Below are 19,993 nucleotides of genomic sequence, written 5' to 3' on the forward strand. Positions count from 1 at the left end.
CATTATACTAAACACTACAATAAGAGAAAGTACATAATTTGTTATACAGGCATAGCTGATCGTAATGTTTATTTTTAGAAATAATCTGTGGATTATCACAGTGGGGATTGCTACAATCCTTAAAGACTCCTTGATTTTACCAAAATTGGCACAGTGCAATGCATTCTAGCAGTTTTTGCTTTATGTACTATAATTGTTTGTACATATTCACATAACCAGTCAGGGTAAACCAGCCCTTAAGTATGAGTTTTCACGCAAAACATTTGTGTTTGTTCAGTTTTTGTGTTATCTAAATTCTTAAAAGTAACCAATTCAATTCAAAACATACAACCTTTACTAAATATAAACTAGTCCTTCAATTTTGCAAATACGCAGTTAACTCATAAATATATTGTTTATATATTTAGACAGGCCTTTTATTTTGTCGTCATTGACCAAAACACATGGCCACATTCATGTAACATTGTTTATCATATGTCAGAAAGATGATAGTAATAAACAATCATGACATTCCTAATAACATCTGGATAAATCTTAGAGAATTTATTTTGTTTACGCATAACAGTTATTAAATGAAATAGCTAAATTCTTAAACAAATCATTCAAATTCTTGGAATACGAGAAGAAAAATACTAAAGACAAAGATTTGGCAGCCTTTTTAAATGTACCGCTAAACTTGCTCGGCGAGAGTGATAGGACGGACCGGTCCCTCTTACGAAAGACGCCACTAGGTCGCATTAACATCGGTGCCATCGAGTTCACACAATATGAGGAGCACAGCGGCAGCCAAAACCCAACTCCACATCTTTCGTTTTGGTGCGACTGACTATTTTGCACCCGCATAATGTAACAATAAACGACACGTTACGACCTACGAGGATAGAAGCCAAACGCTGGCTTTTATTTTGACTGCAAGAATGTCGTGCGGGGAGAACTGACAATACGCCGTTTCAGCTCTCATATGGAAGATCGGCTGCTCCGGCTCGTTTCCGTGGATTGCTGCCCTTGTGCTTTTTGCATATACCCCTTTTTAATCGCCATGGATGTTTAGATTCGGTTTCTTGAACCTCTTTCGTCTGTTCGAGCTGTGAAAAGAAGAGGCTCCGCCGATCGGGATAACACACACTGCTGCCTACCTCGACATATTGCTACCAGGGATTTAAATAATCACGTGCTACAACAACGGAAAGATTTTTATCGGAATTGACTTGGCCTTCCGATCTTTAATGAATTCAATCTGGAGAGCAAAATGAGTAGGGAAAGGCCGAAGAGAAATATCATTCAAAAGAAATTTGTAAGTGGATATTTGACGTTTAATCGTGTCCGTCGCGTGACCATCGCGTTCAGCGCGAGCTGCCTCAATAGACCAGTTTTAATTTTCATTAACGTTAACCATTAATTCAGTGTCCCCGTGTTATTATATCATCGGGTTTGGTGACAGAATTAGGTCAAATGTTAGAATGACCACTGTAATGTAGTCGACTTTGAATTTGAGTTTAAGGACAGTCTGGCCGATGTAAATCTCGCTGTTGACCCACACGCTTTAGGCTTTTGAAGTGTACACTGATACATTTCGCATTTCCGGTTAGTGTGTCATGTTGTTCTGTTGATCCTGACTGTCAGATAGTTGCTTTAGATGTGTAACCAGAATAGTTGTAGCATTTGTATGTTTGCTATAAGGCAACGACTACCCAAATACGAGGTCATAGATAGGTTGTGCCTTTACTACAAAGCAAACACCAGCCACGATCTCAATAGCGAAGTTCTTGTGACATTGAAAGGCAGACGGAGGCAGACGCAGACAGACATTGCAAACACATACACGTCCACAAAGTGACCACGATGTAATGTCTCAGCCAAGACTCGAGACATTTTATCATGTGGCATCACTGGTGTTATTCTTACCTCCATCTGACATTCAAATCTATAATAGGTTTTGTTAAATTGCTTTCAGTATAGTGTCCAAGATTTATGTGCTTTTGGTTATGGAAATGCCTTTTTCATTTTTTTACTTTTTTAAAGAATTTATGAGAATTTTTGCCATTGAAGGCCTCATCTGTAAACTTGCAAATGTACTGTACTGTAATAGAGACTTAAGGTTTCTAAGATGCTTCCATTCAGCTGGAGTTTGACTTTAATTTTGCATTTTTAATAGCTAGTTGTACTGCTGTCAGTAATTCTCTTGAGTTTTAATAGCTGTACATGGCTAGAAGTACAAGCTGAAAATTATCATTAGGAACAATTATGAATTTAGTTGGTATTCACTGTAATTCAATGCAATGATGTGGATCAAATAGCTGTTGCTAAGATTTCAGACACGTTGAAGGAGCTCTTCACTGTCTGTTTTATCAGGACACAAGCCGTTGTCATTACTAGCACAAACACTTCAAAATGAAGGTATAGTGTTTCAAAATGAAGGTATAGTGTTATGACTAAACTAAAAAAAATGAAGGCTGTGGTTATAAATAGCGCATTTTGCATATTCAGACTGAGAATATTTTACATTCTTTCTGCTCGCTTGCCTAACAGGATGTTCTTAAATATTATATCAACACAGGGATCAAGAGATTTAAGAGTAGGCCTAAATGAATTGGCCGCAGTTGAATCGATGTCACTTTCTGTTGAAAACCGGCCTGTGTTTACACAGTGGTTCTCTTTGTGTTAAAGTTCCCATTATGTGATCTGATCCTTTTCTTTCTGTTTAGGAATATTACATGAATCACTCTAGATTAGGTCACAGTACATAACATGGATTCTTGTAATATTATTCAAGTGAAGTGTTAATTGACCAAATAGGTTGCATAAATCCAGAAGGCTATAAGAAATCATGTTTTGCACTCTCCCAAGCCCAACAATCTATTTAGTGTCACAACAGAGTAAAAACTGCCAGATATATATCGCAAAGTGTTTACAATGTCCACAGGCCTGCCTCACATGCCAGAGATGAACATCTAAACCATGAGCTCTCATGTCCTGCTCATTTTCTTTGGCTTCAGTAGTCAGATATTTGATATGTTTAGCTCCCTCATACTCATCCTTGGCATCAGTTTGCTTCACACAGTAATGGAGAACTAAAGCTCATGCAACACTTACCCAGTTTAAGATAGAGCTACATTTACTAACACTAGCATGACAATATGAGTGTTCACAGAAATGTTTTTAGTTTGGGAAATAATCAATTGCACATCATGAATATCTTGTTTAGTTGTGACTGGTAACTCAAAATGTTTTTCTTAAACTTCCGAATGTCTTCAAGTAATGTGTATGTTGTCTTGGATTGTCATTACATTGCCAAGATATTTTCTGCAACTTGGACATGTTTGATCCTATATAGCATTGATCTAAAAAAAATCGTATTTGATTGCATGTGCACAAATTTTCCACTGCCATAACAACAGTCAATGACTGAATAGTATTCATGCGATGAAAAATCCAGAAAAGTCTAGAAACTAATCGCTCATATCACATAGGCTGCCGCTGCACAGCCTTATTGCACTTTATCCGTGATATGAAATTTTGTGGCTGTCTTACAGCTCTCAAATAAAACAAAGGGTGATGTAAAAACTGCAGGCAGCATGTAATGGCTGCTCCATCCCTCCATCTCAGACATGTCCAGCTGTGCTCTAATTGATGCAGTCATCCCAAACTCCATAGACACTGTATTACAATGGGCCTGCTGAACAGAGTGTGATTATAACTGTGACGTTGTTATCGAGAGATTGTTATTATCCTGAGATGTATTTGGCTTTATTGTTGTTTGATTTAACAGCTCTGTCATTTGTTTGCGTGACAGATTATTTGCTTCTGGAGTGTTCAAAGCGCTTGTGATGAGTAAGCATTGCTGCATTTAGTGTTTTCTGGCATGGAGTATGAACCATGGTTCTACTGTGTTTCTGTTTGATTTCTGAAGCCTGACAAAGAAAGGTTCTTCTACAGCGTTCACATGTAACCGATAGCTTAAAGGAACAGTTTACCCAAACATGAAAATTCTGTCTTCGTTTATTCATCATCATGTTGTTCCAAATCTGTATAAATGTATTTGTTCTGATGGACACAGAGAAAGATATTTGGAAGAATGCATGTAACCAAACAGTTCTTGTCCACCATTGACTACCATAGTAGGAAAGTTTGCTATATACATTTATTTGTTCTGTTGAACACAAAAGAAGTTATTTTGAAGAATTGCAATTTTTCCTACAATGGTAGTCAATGGTGACCAAGAACTGTTTGGCTACAAGCATTCTTCTAAATAACTTTCTGTGTTCATCAGAACAAAGAAATTGATACAGATTTGGAACTCGAGGGTGAGTAAGTGATGACAGAATGTTATTTTTCGGGTGAACTGTCCCTTTAACCCTCAGCGTCACATTGGGTGCAAATTAGTGCAAGGTGACTCCATTTGCAGCTGTTGTCTCTCGGTTCACCCAGATTTGTGTTTTAAGAAGTATCACAAATGCATTAAAAATATGCATGGAAAGGGACAGGCGAAAGGTAAGGGGTTTTCATGGCAGGAGAGGGGTGGGTGTGTGCTTTCTTGGCTCTGTCTGCAGCAATCTTTCTTCATAGCTAGGTGATTGTGTGGAGGTGCCATCACTGGAAACAAAGTGTCCTTGATAGACAATAGACATACCTATAGGATATGGTGCCGTAAACAGTATTGTGGGGACTGGGGAGTCCCCCTTGAGTATTAAGGCCCAATCCCAATTCTATTTTCTACCCCTCGCCCCTTCCCCTTGCCTCTTGAAACAAAGTGGAAAGGGTTACAAATTTTCCGCTAAGAAATGGGACACCACTACTACACTGTTATACGTCATCATACGTCGTTGCTAGGTCCTAACGTTACGTCAGAGGACATGCGCCGATGCACCGGGTATATGACATAAAAATATATTTTCTAATATCGTGCAATCAGTGCTGTCCGCTAGCAAACTTTAGCGATTTTTTGCAAACATTAAAAGAACATCACCGTAAATACAAACACAAGATTGAATGTGACATATACATAAAATGAAAAATGTCATAAAATCCTTATTAATGGCAAAAATGATTTACATTTATGGGTATGCTTGATCGAGTGAGCAGCCATGTTGGAAATTTCTCCTAGCCCTTCGTTTGAAGTGAGGTTCGAAAAATCTTCGTTTGAAGGGCTATCTGGCCCTTCCCCTTACCCCTACCCCTTCAACCAAAAGAGAATTGAGACACCCCTACCCCTTCACGTGAATGTGCCAAACGGAGGGTTAGGGGAAAGTGTAGGGGTAAGGGGTGGGATTGGGCCTAAGTATAATTTTACAGGTATGGGGGTGCTAAAGTACAAAGTAAAATTGCATCGCATTCTGAATACTTTGTTTCAACATTTTGAGCAATTTATTTCCAATGCAAGTATAAAGATGTTTTTACAGGAGATGGCTGCACTTTAGCTTTAAACTTTACCAATGAGCAATTTAAAAATGAAAAAAAAAAAAATTCCGGTTCTCATCCGAATACAGCATGCAGTATGATGCATTGAGCACAGGCAAATTTTGACAAACCTTTCTTGTCAGTTTGCAGTTTCTTTACATCTTTTTCAATTCTAACCAGTGAGGAGGAATCAGGTGTAGCACTTAAGAAGCGCAAATTAACTGTCACCTTTGTGGCTGCAGAGGTTGTGTGACATTGAGACACGTCGAATAGCTTTTTGGAGAAGCTTATGCGAGTTAAATTTCCTTGAGAGCACAGCCGGTCACGTCGTGTACAATCACCTGCAAGCGTGCACCGTGCCGCTAGGCCAGCCAATGCAGCTTTAATGTCAGCTTCTTGGCCCTTTGTAAATAATAGATCTATTTCTCTTTCATGCCAGCTTGCTTCTTTTAACTTTAGTAGTCGTCATCTGTGTGTGTGTGTGTGTGTGTGTGTGTGCGTGCGTGCGTGCGTGCGTGTGTGTGAGAGAGAGAGAGAGAGAGAGAGAGAGTGGCCAGTGTCTTGTGTGAGACAGATGGGTGGCAAGGTCAGTTGTGATCTGTTGGCAGGTTGGCTCGGAGCCTTGTTGCTCCTGCAGCCCTGTTTAAATTTGATCTGTGCGTGTGTCTGTAGATCCAACTCATGTACTTCAGACAAGCTCTTTAGAAATCAGTGCCCAAACCTTTAGCTAGAGTTAAAGCATTTATTTAAGACTGTGCTGCAAAGGATTTCATGTTTTTACCACAAGCTGCTTATGCATAAGGGACCAGTTTACTCACTAAAGCCATCATGTTTAATAAAGGCAGTTTAAGGAGTTATCTGTATGCAAATCAAACCCGCAGACTAGAATTTAATCTGCAAAACATGCCTGCATCCTATTATTTTGCAATTACTTTTCTGACTTTTGATTGGTTGTTGTTCCGGTGCTTTTACTTGATCTCTGGATTGAAGACACTAAATGTAAACATTTTCCCCATTTGTTAAGGACAGTCTTGTAGACCAGGGGTTCCCAAACTTTTCAGCACACGATCCCCAAAATAACAGTGCCAGTGACTCGAGACCCCCACTATCCTCGGAGGTGCAAAGTATACAAACGTTGCGCGCAACTGCGCACATGCACTTATTAGGTCTAACCAAACACACGCATAATGACAACACAAAAGAACACAGTCGAACATAATATTATTTTGTAGTAATTTGCTCATTAGTTTACTTGTTGTTATACATAAACCATGAACTATTACTACAGGTCACATTTCATCAAACTGATTCGAGTGCTGACAGATGTCCTTTTTATGCAAACGCCAGTCTCTTTTTGTACCTGAGGTCATGGCCTTTCTGACTGCGGCGCTTCTCCGCTCTCCTCTGCTGGCCTCCCTGCATTGTCTTTGGTCGATATTAACCAACGTTTCATTTCGACAAATAAAAATATCTTAAACTTAAAGCCTGAAAAATAATCGTGCACACATGGTGATGTTTAACATGGTGCTGTAAATTAACTCGCTGCACCTAACCTAATGCGATTGCTGATGTCGTTAATGTGACGTAATCACCTCAGGGGTCATGATCGAGGGGAAGTCAATTCGAAAGGCTGGTGGCCTTTTATTTGCATGGTTTTATTTTTGACTTAAATAATATTTTCATATTTTGTTACACTTATTGATAAAATACGCTGTTTCTAATAATAAAAAAAAAGATTTCTGGGAATCATCTTGCGACCCCGCCCTCGCGGCCTTGCGACCCCCCCCCCTGTTGTAGACCACCAGTCATGGCAAACAGTTGTATTTTGCGAATCACACAATTGACATATTTTCAACCGTCATTTCCTGATACCGTTCACACTCTACTCTAATTTCTTATTGCCTCCTGTTGTATAAAAGCAAAAGTATATAAAAACAAACAAAAGTCTTTTACTTCTATTGCTATATATTCCTTGTATATTGTACATTGTCTTAAAAGAGTTGCTTTGTGCGTGTAGCATGATAGACTTATCCTCATGGCTTCAGACACAATACACCTTTATCAATAATAGACATGGCCGCTGGCACATTAATAAAGAGTAGCTCACTGATCAGAAATCTGTGCTGATGAGAGATGCTGGTGTTATTGTAAGATCTATTATTTGTCCTTCTCAATAGATACTATGATAATGCTGTGACCGTGAATTCTTTTGGCCACGATAATCATGTAGTGAAAATCCGATATTGTGAGAGCCCATATGCTTATATACAGCCGCGGAAAGAATTAAGAGACCATTCCAAATTTTTAGATGTATTGTGGCCATTTCAGTCCAGTGTCTGTTGAATATCAACAAAATCAAACCTCAGGAGTGACAAAGTCATCCAACAGCAATGTGAAAGACTGACAGCATAACAAGACGCATGAAAACATAAAAATTGAGGTTATCACACAAAATAATACATTTTGTACTTTTCCTAAATACATACAAATATTACTGTTGTATTGCTTAAAAGTGAATATGGACTTGTTTTCTTTGCCGTATTTGAGGTCTGAAAAAAATACAAAGCGTCTTTTCTGTTATTTTGACCTGTTTCTCCAGTTTTCATTTTGTGCAAATAAATACAAATAGGAACAATATTTTTCCTTGAAATTTGGGAGAAGTATTGTTAGTAGTTCACAGAATGAAACAAAAATGATCATTTTACCGAAACACATATACACCTATAGTGCTTATAGACAAATAGTACATTTTAAAACCAGAAAAACTGATTTAGTCACAGTGGACACGGTGGAGTTACTGTATATTGCCTACTGTATGCTGCTTTTTAATTAATACCTGCTGTGTTTATACCAAAATAGTATTTCACTTTACTGTCAATTTGCAATCAACAAGCAAGCAAATTTCATTTTGAAATTGGCGGAGCAGTGTGTGCTGGCATTTGGATGGTGAATTTGGCCACAGATTCAGAATGTGGCCATACTCCAGTAATACACAAGCTTTGATAAGCCACTTTAACACTAGTGGGATATAAAACTGCTTTATCGGTCTCACGCACACAACCTCTTGTAAGAATCAGAATGTTTTTTACTGAAAGGACATCAGTTCATGCAGCACTTCAGTTATCAGCCCAACAGAGTTATAAACAACCAATTAAACCGCTATTGAAATTATGCTTCATGCTTGCAGAAACTATGCTTATTGCCAGATAACTCCATGACACATTTTTATTTTTTACAAAGTGTTATGGTCAATTACATGTGCATTGTAAAGTTAAGCGACATCAAGCTGATTAGATCTGTTTTGTGCTATTGTGTTAAAGATTTACTATGCAGTTTATTGATAGTGGCTTCATCTACACCTGCTTGTGTAATCTAGTAAATAATATAGCATGCCCCTCGCTTTTGAAATGTCATATCGTTTTGCGTTCACCCTGACTGAGACTTTCACATGACTGACACGGAGGACCTGTAGAAGACTGTCTCCATGGCAACTGGAAGTTTCCTAGAGAGTGGCACTTTCTACGTGTGCCATGAGGGGGCCCTAAGCTGGGGTCAAGTCAAGCACTTCACATCATCCTAACCATCTCAAGCGTTTCACATTGCTGTCGCTGGGGGAGGGGAGCATTCGAGCTTATAAAACGCCTCGATCGGTTCGCAAACAAAAGTTACATGTGTGGTGATAGGAGTCTGTAGGTGAAAAGCTGTCTTACAATATAGCACTTGCAAAATATTTCTACTGGATAAGTGTTCTGTTTGGTTACAAGCATTCTACCAAATATCTTTCTCTGTGTTCATCAGAACAAATACATTTATACAGATTTGGAACAACTTGAGTGCGCATAAATGGAGACAGAATTTTCATTTTTGGGTGAACTGTTCCTTTAAGTAATTTCATTTCAATATATGAAACTAGGTAAACAGGTGAATGTTTTAAAAACGTTCTTCAGATTATAAAAGGTAAGAAAGAGATGATTCTTTAAAGAACCTTTGACTGAATGGTTCTTTGTGAAACCAAAAGTTGTTCTAATATGGCATCGCTGTGATGAACCTTTTACATTTATGAATTTGGCTGACACTTTTATCCAAAGCGACTTACATTGCATTGTATTATACATTTGTTTCTAAGTATGTGCAATCCCCTGGGATCGAACCCATGACTTTGGCGTTGTTAGCACCATGCTCTTACCACTGAGCTACAGGAAAGCTTCGAAGCATTAAAGCGCCTTTATTTTTAAGAGTGTATATTAAAGTAAAACTAGATTTTTTTTGTCACTTTTTTACACAAACGTTTGAAAAGTTTTGGTTCATTGTTTGATTCGTACATCTTTAATATTGACTGTATTTTTCTTTCTGCAGGATGATAATGATGGAATCCCTTGGTCAGAAGAGAGGGTGGTCCGCAGGGTGCTGTACCTCTCTCTTAAAGAGTTCAAGAGAGCTCAGAAGAGACAAGTGGATGGCTCCACTGGAATGGTTAATGGTGAGTATACTGTAAACTGTGTAAAGTATATTTATAATATTCATTCTTTCTTGTTGTTATATGTGAATGTAACAACGGTACAAACACATACTGTAGATGGTGTTTTTAGATTCAGCATACGGTTGCATGTTGCTTTAAAATGAGCCTGATGTTTTTATGGTGCAGTTGCCTGTAGTGCTCTAGACTACAGGAAGATGTTGATGTTTGGAACAGCTGTCACATCTGACATTTCTTTTTGAAACCTATTAGAGTACTTAACACACACTAGACAGAAGATTTGCTTTTAAAAAGTTCATGTAACACAACATGAATAGAAAATATTGCACTTAATCATAATGGCAAAGTATTTATTTTTTAAAACTCAAGAGGTTTTGACTTCAGATTAATGACTGATTGAATAAATAAAATAAATGATATAGTTCTGTTGTAACCAAATTAAACATTAAGGCAACACTAGAATTTCGATGGGTTTAATGGGTAGTTGCATAACATTTTTTTTATCAACATCAACACTTTAAGGTTGCAATTTATATATAAGAAAGGCATATGCCTCATTTTAAATGGTCTCACGGTGCGACAGTTGGTATGTCTCAATCAGTATGAGTTCGTAAGAGTTGCATGCATAATAAATATAAAATGCTGTTGCAAATGATTTTAAAGTGATAGTTCACCCAAAAATTCAAATTCTGTCATCATTTACTCTCTTGTCATATGACTTTCTGCAGAACACAAAAGAAGATATTTTGAAGAATGTTGGTAACCGGCACCCATTCACTTGCATTGGTTTTGTGTCCAATAGAAGTGAATAGGTCCCAGTGCTGTTCGCTTACCAGCTTTCTTTAAAACGTCTTAAAAAGCCATACAGTTTTGAAATAACAAGAGGGTGAGTAAAGGATAACAGAATTTTTCTTTTTGGGTGAACTATCACTTTAAGATGTTACACCACAGAACGTGTCGACTCACAAGTTTAACTCAATCTCAATGTGTAGTTAATCTGTCAAGTAAACTTATCATGAGCTATTTTAAAAGCGTGTCAGATTCTCCAGCTCATGTGGTTGCATCTAGCTGTGACTCTCTTAAACTTTATTCCATCAGCCTCTCAATGATCCATTACGATTATTATTGTTCCGCCATGATTGCGCTGAAAATGTGTGAGCAAAGTAAATTATGCCTTGAATAATACCCTCTCTGTAAGGGTGTCATACGCCGGGGCTGCGCTGTGTTCTCACTGCCTAAATAACTGCACTAATGGGGTGAACTCAATGACCTGTCTGCTTGTGTATGGTGCACTGCATCATCTAGAAGAGAATGTCAAGGGCATGAAGAGAACCGCTCATGAGCTCACCTACCGTATGTGCGTTCAGCAGCAAACACTGAAGGAGTTGTTGAAAGCATCGCTTCTCTGAGGAGTTTTGAGCACATTTTACGCAATAAAATTAGTCAATTACAGAATTCAGAAATGTTTTATTGCAATTCACAAGCCAGTAACCTGTGCAGTTCATGTTTGACATTTTATTTGATTTGCATGATTTTTTGTTGAATTTTCTTATAGGGTCCTTCATAATTTGACAGATCTACTATAATACAGGGCAGATAAATTATAATAATAATTTTTCTATAGCTTTGTATTTGTAAGTTAACTCATTTTATGGCCATTTGACATGAATAATGCCTTGGATAAATGTCTCTAGGCAGAATACTGTTTGTGTGCACTTTGTTCATTCATTGTATAAATTATGGGAAGTAGGAACAGTCCAGCTTCAAACCTCTGAGACTTTGAGGAGCAGCACAGAGTTGCATTGCTTAACATTTGTTTCCGTTACATTTCACGTTTTTAATGGATAGAAATAATAGGGTGATGATAATTGCTTTTTTTCTGTACTATGTGTCTATGTCAATTGCTTTAAATTAACTGTACCTCCCTTCCCAGGCTCCTTTGCAAATGGTCATTTAAATGGTTCGGGGTCTAAAGCTGGGCTGTATGCTGGAAGCTGTAAGTCAGACAGGACACAGCATACAACTCAGAGCAAAGACTGCAGCCATGAGTATTCAATAGATGAGCCTGTCAGAAAGAGGTGAGTTTACTGTGATTATTTGTCTGGCTGTTTAAGATCTCCAGACAGAAGATGTGGTGGCTAGATGTATGAATGATGGCATGAAGTTTGATTTAAGTGTAAAAATATCACTTAAATTACACGTTATAGTTCACAATTACATACTCTTGTATTGTATTCTATGTATGTATGTACAGTATATCATAAAAGACATACATTTCCATTTCAGTCTTTACGGTTTATGTTAGTTAGTACTTGTTTGCTGGTTGATCAAATAAGTCTTGCTGGTTAAGATAGTTAAGAAGCCGTCTGTGGACTTCCAGTTGTGGGGAGCAGCATCTAAAATGCAATTATGCTGTTTTTTAACAAAGAAAAATGATTCACACAGACAGATTTTGCTGAGCTTTTATATGACAGACAAAACTACTGCTCTCCACAGTTTCTCTATGAGAATACAGTACATCTCTTTTCCCACCAAAAGAGCAATTCAGAAAACGTGACCTATGTTTGTGTACAGATGTACTTTGTGTGCTCTTAATCACCTTGCTTCTGTATTTTTCCTCTATTGGCCTTTGAAAATCTAGTTTGTAAAAGTCAAATAAAAAATTACAGCCGTGGAAAAAATTAAGAGACCATTTCAAAACCAGATTTTCTGATTTTAAAATTTACTAGGTATGTGTTTAGGTAAAATGATATTTCTCCCAAATTGTAAGTAAAAATATTGTTTCTATTTGCCTTTATTTGTAGAAAATGAAAACTGTAGAAACAGGTTACAATAACAGAAACGATGCTCTGTATTTTTTAAGACCTCAAATACAGCAAAGAAAACAAGTTCGTATTGACTTTTAAGCAATACAACAGGAATTTTGTAGATGTATTTAGGAAACGTTCAAAATTACTTTTTGTGTGATAACATAGATTTTTTTATCACAGTTTTCATGTGTCTTGTCATGTTATCAGTCTTTCATATTACTGTTGGATGACTTTGTCACTCCTGAGGTTTGATTTTGTTGAAATTCAACAGACACTGGACTGGAATGGACACAGTACATCTATAAATGCTGATTAAATGAAAATTTGGAATGGTCTCTTAATTAACCCCATGAAGTAGTGCTTGTTAATATACAGCATTTAAAAAATGTTTCAAATGAATTTTCCCATCTCTCTCTCTCTCTCTCTCTCTCTGTTTCTCGCACCAGGCCCAGACTGCGGGCTCAGAGGAAGTTTGCTCAGTCTCATCCCTGTTCTCCCACTTCCACCCCATTGAAGGTGCTGGAGGTCATGCCCCCAAGCCCCGCTGCCCTTCTCAACCCCCTCACAAAGCGCAAACCCAAAACGGAAGACTTTCTCACCTTCCTTTGTCTCCGAGGTGGGTCCATGCAATCACCGTCTTCTTCATTTTGTTGCACTCATTCAACTCCAAAAATGTAAACAGACTCGGTTATTCTTAGTAGGCAGCACACATTTATTTATCGCATGGGAGTCTCCTTTATTGCTTGTGCATAGCTTAAAGAAAATGAATGTGGATAGCAAAACTCAGGGGTGAAATCTGAGAAGCAGAAGCCTTGAAATCTATTAAAGCCGTAAAGGCCTGTAAAAGAGATCTCACATGTGATTTTTCCTTCCTCTGGTATTCTTTACATTATTTGTGTTTGGATAATGTCCCAGGGCACATTACAGTCAAAGCCTGTCTCACAGAACTCTGGTGAAGGCTCAGCTTTTACCTCAAACCTCAAAGCTGTGCTTACTTCAACTCCAATCTTTCGCTTCTATACACACAAACATATAATCGCAAGGTCTGCTTTGACCATAACGTTGTTTTTGTGGCTTTTCTTATTACACTGGTCTTGAAGATATGCCTTGCCACTGAGAAGCCTGTATCACTCTTTGCTTTTCAATTTATTGCCAGTTATTGCCCCTAATTATTGGTGATGCATTATAAATGAAGGCATAATGTTCAGTGAGGCGGTCACTTTTACAACATAATCCCTCACAGGGCAATGAGGACCCTGGCAGCTACAGTACTTTGCTTACCGAACCAAATACATAAAGATGGACATAAAATGTTGATATTAGTTGAAATATGTGGGTAAAAAAAGACTGTGAGAAAAAAACGTTGACCTCAGTTATTGAGTTATATGCTAGAATTCTGCGATTGGTTTAATGCCGTTTGAGTTCATGAGGATTACTGGAATAAATTCCGCTCTATAAATGCAGGTTGCTTCATGAGAGACAGGAAGGTGTGGGACTGCAGAGCACGATAAAAAGTACATCCAAACATCTGTCAAGAAAACAGCAGGTTTGCTGCATCAAGTCAGTTTAGTCGTAACTGGGTTTCATTTACTGTGTGTGTGTGCAGAGGATGTTAGGAGTTGAGATATCAGCAGCAGGGAGATATAATCCCATTCTGGCTTGTTGACAGCTGTAAGTGTTGTGCTCGTAGTTTTCTTTAAATCTTTCACCGGCTGGTAAAGAAACCGGACACAAATTGAGTTAAAAGAGTAGTTGACCTTCAAAATGAAAATTCTGTCATCATTTACTCACCCTCTTGTCATTTCAAACCTCTATGACTTTCTTTCTTCTGCAGAACACAAAAGAAGATATTTTGAAGAATGTTGGTTTGCATTGGTACAATAGAAGTGAATGGGGGGCTGTGCTGTTCTGTTACCAACATTTTTCAAAATATCTTCTCTTGTGTTCTGCAGAAAAAAAGAAAGTCGTACAGGTTTGAAATGACAAGAGGGCGTAAATGATGATAGAATTTTCATGACAGAACTATTCCTTTAACTTCATATTCTGTCTTATTTTCGATTTCTTTTTTCTCGCTCAGCCTTACCAGGCTATGCAAACGTTTAACTTCGTCTTCTTTTTCACACGCACGGCTAAGGACAGACTGATTAAATTTGCCATGGACTCTTGGCTGAGGGCAAAGTGGGTTAATGGATTTTCAGACATAAAGAATGTAAATGAGAACATCTTTTCCGAGTCTCATTCGTCGCTGTGATGAAACAGAACCTGTTTTCATTATTGGGTCAGTACTGAGAGCATGATTGCGGATCGGTTTATTGCCTTTTTAAAAAGTCATGGCTGTTTTTATAGATGATGTCAGTCATAACTCAGCTTCACAATAAATCTGTATTAAAAATATTAATAATACGAATTATTCAAACACTCCTCTCATTACTCATGTGACAGATGACTAAAATTATCTAAATATATTTCAATCCTGCAGCATTTCTCTCTTTCCTTCTCTTCTCGCTACATCAGCCCATCGGGGACAGAAAAAACACAAAGCTTCTCATGCAACGTCACATTATGCTACGAGCAAGAAATCAAATCAGAGTCGTGTCATAATGTTGATTCTTCTTTCAAGAAAATAGACTACATAAGTGTCTCCTCTGTAAATTTGATAATCAGTATTAATGTTAATTGGCGAAAATAGAGTTCTGATTCAACAGTACCAGTTGTGTTGGTATGGAAATCACAGCATTGATTTCCACATTTCTACTGGCTCTTCCAAATCCTAGCTCTACAGCATTATCAGAGAACAGAGAAGAATCGTTCGGTTACCTCATGAGCTATGAACAATAGTCAGAAGCTCAAAGCCCCTAGGAGCCCATATTAAAACCCTTGATGATAGAGGATTGGCTTAAAGAGCCTTTCCCAGTAATCTTGGGGCCCAGTTTCATTCTTTCACCATTCAACCCAACTCTCATTTCCCTTATAATTATAGCTCTCCATCCACAATGACGTTTCGCATAGATCATCTGTTTAAATCGAATAATAGCATATACGATCAGGTATCAATAGATATTTAGTGCTCTGTCAGTTATTGTGGTCTCCTCAGATTCACAAAACTAATTTAGCTGGAATTACTAAATACTAAAGCAGCCATACGGCCGCTCTTCCACCATAATCCTCACCCCCTACCCAAGCACTCACGTACACACGGCCTCTCACACACGCAATCACATGCTACAGCACATGCCAGCCCCATGGACCCAGTGACTTTGGTGCAGATAAATGGCTATTGAGGGAATGTGGAATAAAGCTTCTGAACAGGCACTTCATTGTGAGCACAGAACCCTTCAGTGAGGATCATGCAAGATGAACACTGCAGCGAGCCACTCGGCTATCCCAGTACTGCGTGAGAGAAAGCGGTTAATATCTGGGATAGCCGAGTGGCAAGATATGGAACATTTGAAGAGGAACACAAATGCACACTTGCGCGTAAGCATTTAAAGGGACAGTTCACCCAAAATAAAAATTCTGTCATAGTTTATTTAAAGGGGTCATATGGCGCGAATACGTGTTCTTCTGTGTATTTGGTGTGTTATAAGTTGCGCATGCATGTATTAGACAGGGGCGCCTGCAGCCGTATGGCTGTACGCACTGTGCGTACCATAAGAGGGCGCTAGTTATAATTTTATTTATATGTTTAAAAATTAAAAGAGTATTTAAAATTGATTAATCTGTGTACACTCATGACAGCAAGAGAGAATGAGAGTAAATAAATAACATAAATAGTGTGTATGTTGTAAAATCAAATGTGTGTATCAGGTTAGCAGTTCTCACGATCTGTTAAAGTAACATGTTGCCAGATCTTCATAGATAAAAACAACCAACAAAGACTAACTGAAAATAAGTACCGAGAAAATAAGTACTGAGCTTTACGAGCTAAAGACCAAATATCAAGCATAAAAAGCGCTTAAAAATAAATTAACATGGCAACACTTCAAAGGAGCGCTCCGTGATACAACCTTCCGAGCATAAACAAAACAAAGCACGCCTGTCAGCGGTAGTTTACTTTAAATTAAAGCCGAAAAATAGCATGCTATTCTTATTTACAGCAGCAAAACGCTAGAACAGCGTTACCAGTGTGTCAATCATCACTTAATGCGGGAGTGACTATACCTGTTCTGTACACACATGGAATGATAATTTAGTGAATTCACTCCCGTATTTAAATGCAATTGTCGCTTCCGAAACTGCAGTGTGTGCATGGCGCAACACAATGAAAGACACCAGGCTTACTGGACTTGCACTAATGAACATTCAACCTGAGATTAAAATGAACTGCGAGGAGGTGCTTAAACAGGGAGGAGGAGAGTAAGCTTCAAACAGCTATAAGCAAGGTTTGTCTTTTATACTGTATATATCTCTTTTATATTAGTTATTTTTGTGGCATTTCTTGAGTATTTGGTATTTGCGTGTGTGAGAGCTTTATATTGGGTGGGGAATTTTGTGCGTACCCTGAGATAGAATAATGCAGGCGACCCTGGTATTAGACACGTAAAATTGCAAGTGTCGGAACAAAAGATGCATTCTATCTAAAAGCAAATGCTCACCCAGACCTGCCTGAAACGCCTCGTGTAACCACACCCCCACAAATCTACGTCAGTTGGTGGTATGATTTGACTAAGACCGCCCAAATGTATATGCAAGTAAGGTGGTCGTACCCAGTAGCGGTTTTTGGCACGGGCGAACCCGGCAGCTGCCCGGGGCGGCATTTTTTCATGAACATGGGGGGCGGCACGAGCAGTTAAAAAAACTCCTCTGTGCCGCCACTGCGAAGCGGTTTTCTATTCATTTCACTGTGTGGGGAATTGGCAAATTGGCGCCCCTGCTTGCTGAGAAGGTGCCGTGCACAGAAGCTGTGTGAAATGGCTAATAAAAATAGGTAATACAAAATGATTATGTTGTCACCATTAGAGTGTTTTCATGACGCGTCATCAATCAATACTGCTGACTCATGAGTGAAGTTCAGAGTAGAATTATACTGCACGTGATGTTACAGCACATGTCTATAGCGATTCTGGGGTGTGATCGACTTGCATTTAAAGAGCTTTATTTTCACAGTTATTTCTAAAGAAGAATCATTTTTTTCTCCAGCAAAATCTGCGATTTCCATTAGGTTCAATAGCAGTGCTTACTTTCAATGCCTCCAACATGGTCGACTTCCGGATTGATGACGCATCGTGAAAACACTCTATTGGTTTAGTCTTGACTTCTGGTTGTGTTGGGGGGATGGGAAATCTGTTGATTGTCGAGTGCCAAATATACACAGAGATGGACAGGAAAAGGTCAAAGCCTTCAGGTGCCCAATTTAGAAAAAAAAGAAAAGAAATAGAGGAGAAACGAGCAAAAGATAAAGGTATGCAACTATGTTCTCTCTGTATGATTATTACGGTATCCATGTCATGAATGAAGGGCTAGTGTTAATTGGTGGGTATAACTCTTAAGTTTGTTAGCCTTTTTGCTATGATGCTTGCTATGCTTATACAACAATAATCTTTATTAACAATAAATCATCTTTATCAGGCATTTTGGGAGACACAACAAGTGAATATACAGTAGAAATAAATTATACATCAATATTCCTATGAAATATGATATATTATTATTAAAATGTTGCCAATTATTACTCCAATTATTACACTTATTTTTTCATTAAATGTTGCTCCAAGAACACATTAATATGCAAATTAGATACAGTGTATAGATACATTGCATTGAATGGGAATATTAATGTATGGCCATTTTACCCACATATTGCATAAAGTAAAATGGTGTATCAATTCAATCCATTATATCTTTCATAACATAGTTGAGAATCATCTTTATACAAATTTTGGTTAAAAAAAATCCTGAAACCCAAAAAATTATTGGTGATTGAAAAAAAATCCCATTGTTTTTGCCTATACATATAATTTCATGTAATTGTACTTTTTAAACAACTGAGTCCTAGTGTCCACTACAGAGGACATAGCATAACATATGAATAAAATATCATTTTTCAAAAATGTTTTTTTACCATTTGTTTCTTATGCTCTAAACAATGTGATGACATGAAAAAAAACTAATTGAGAAATATAATTTTCACTTATGTTGTTATAATAAAATGTAACTGTTTGTGCAGAATTTTGTGGGGTTTTTTGGGGGGGGGGCGCTCGAAGGGGGTCTCGCCCAGGGTGTAATTCAATGTAGAACCGCCACTAGTCGTATCTGTCAGTACAATTGCTTTGGAACGTGATGATCCAAATATGGTAAGAGGCGTTACATTTCCGTCACACGCTTTCAGTATTCGACCAATCACTATGCACCGGTGAACTGGCCAATCATAGCAAACCTCGCTTTTCAGAGCGATGAGCTTTGTAAAAAATCTGCGCGTTTCAGAGAGGCGGGGCAAAGAGGAGATGCAAACATGCACGGTATGTGGAAAATACAGCGTTTTTAAACCTTAAATCGTGTATACACACTGCGTACATCTAAAACAAAAGATAATATTCGTTTTAGCCGTGTCATATGACCCCTTTAACCTCATGTCTTTCAAAACCTGTGGATCACAGAACAAAGAACGATTTTTTCAAGAAATCTCTTTGTGTCCTTACAATGAACGTCATTGGGGTGCTGTGTTGTTTAGTTAAAATATATTTTCGTTTGTGTCGTGCAGACGAAAGTCTAGAGGTTTGCAATGAAACGAGGATGATTAAATAATGAAAGAATTTGCATTTTGGCTTTGATGAGGTAAACAATCATAGAATTTGTGTTTTTGGGTGAACGCCATTCCAAGTGTCTTTTGTATTTCTCCCTCTTACTATCTCGGTTTCTCTCCGCATGACACTCCCTCACTTCGTCTTTATTCTCTTTCCTATTGGTCCAGGCTCTGCTGCGTTGCCCAGCAACATAGCATACTTTGGTAGCGCTAAAGATGAGGAAGATGTAGATGAGGAAGAGGAAGAGGAAGAAGAAGAAGACAGTGTTTGCAGTGCTTCTGCCTCCTGCCAGTCTACTCCACGCAAGAGCAGAGGACCCAGCAAGTGCAATGCCAACGGTCATGGTACTTACACATTTAAAACAATCACACTCCAACACAAGTCCACATACAGCTTATTGTAATGAACTTAATTTTGCTCATTTTGTTTTTAAGTTGTTTTTAACTTTAAATAACGCTTTACAATCTATTTTACAGTGTAGTCTGTGTAGTGTTCAGTCAGTGTATTATTTCACTGCCAGTAGTATCAGACAGGGTGGACATTTGGTTTCCATTTTAGCACCCCGG

The 19,993-nt window shown here is 38.1% G+C and overlaps 1 protein-coding gene across 3 annotated transcripts in view; it reads left to right on the forward strand.

Annotated features, from left to right (window-relative positions):
* The first annotated feature begins 714 nt into the window (after positions 1-714).
* Positions 715-19,993, forward strand: part of jarid2a (jumonji, AT rich interactive domain 2a) — a 33,825-nt gene continuing 14,546 nt past the window's right edge. Inside the window, exons 1-5 of one of the 3 annotated variants that reach the window (XM_057339411.1) lie at positions 715-1,294; positions 9,754-9,877; positions 11,808-11,952; positions 13,131-13,300; positions 19,595-19,771. In XM_057339411.1, the coding sequence (XP_057195394.1) occupies positions 1,250-1,294; positions 9,754-9,877; positions 11,808-11,952; positions 13,131-13,300; positions 19,595-19,771 (661 nt within the window). In that variant the 5' untranslated portion in view covers positions 715-1,249. The remainder of the gene's footprint in view (positions 1,295-9,753; positions 9,878-11,807; positions 11,953-13,130; positions 13,301-19,594; positions 19,772-19,993) is intronic. The other 2 variants (XM_057339410.1, XM_057339408.1) reach the window with 2 other exon arrangements.

Source organism: Triplophysa rosa, linkage group LG8 (genome assembly GCF_024868665.1).
Source record: "Triplophysa rosa linkage group LG8, Trosa_1v2, whole genome shotgun sequence".
Lineage (NCBI taxonomy): Eukaryota > Metazoa > Chordata > Actinopteri > Cypriniformes > Nemacheilidae > Triplophysa > Triplophysa rosa.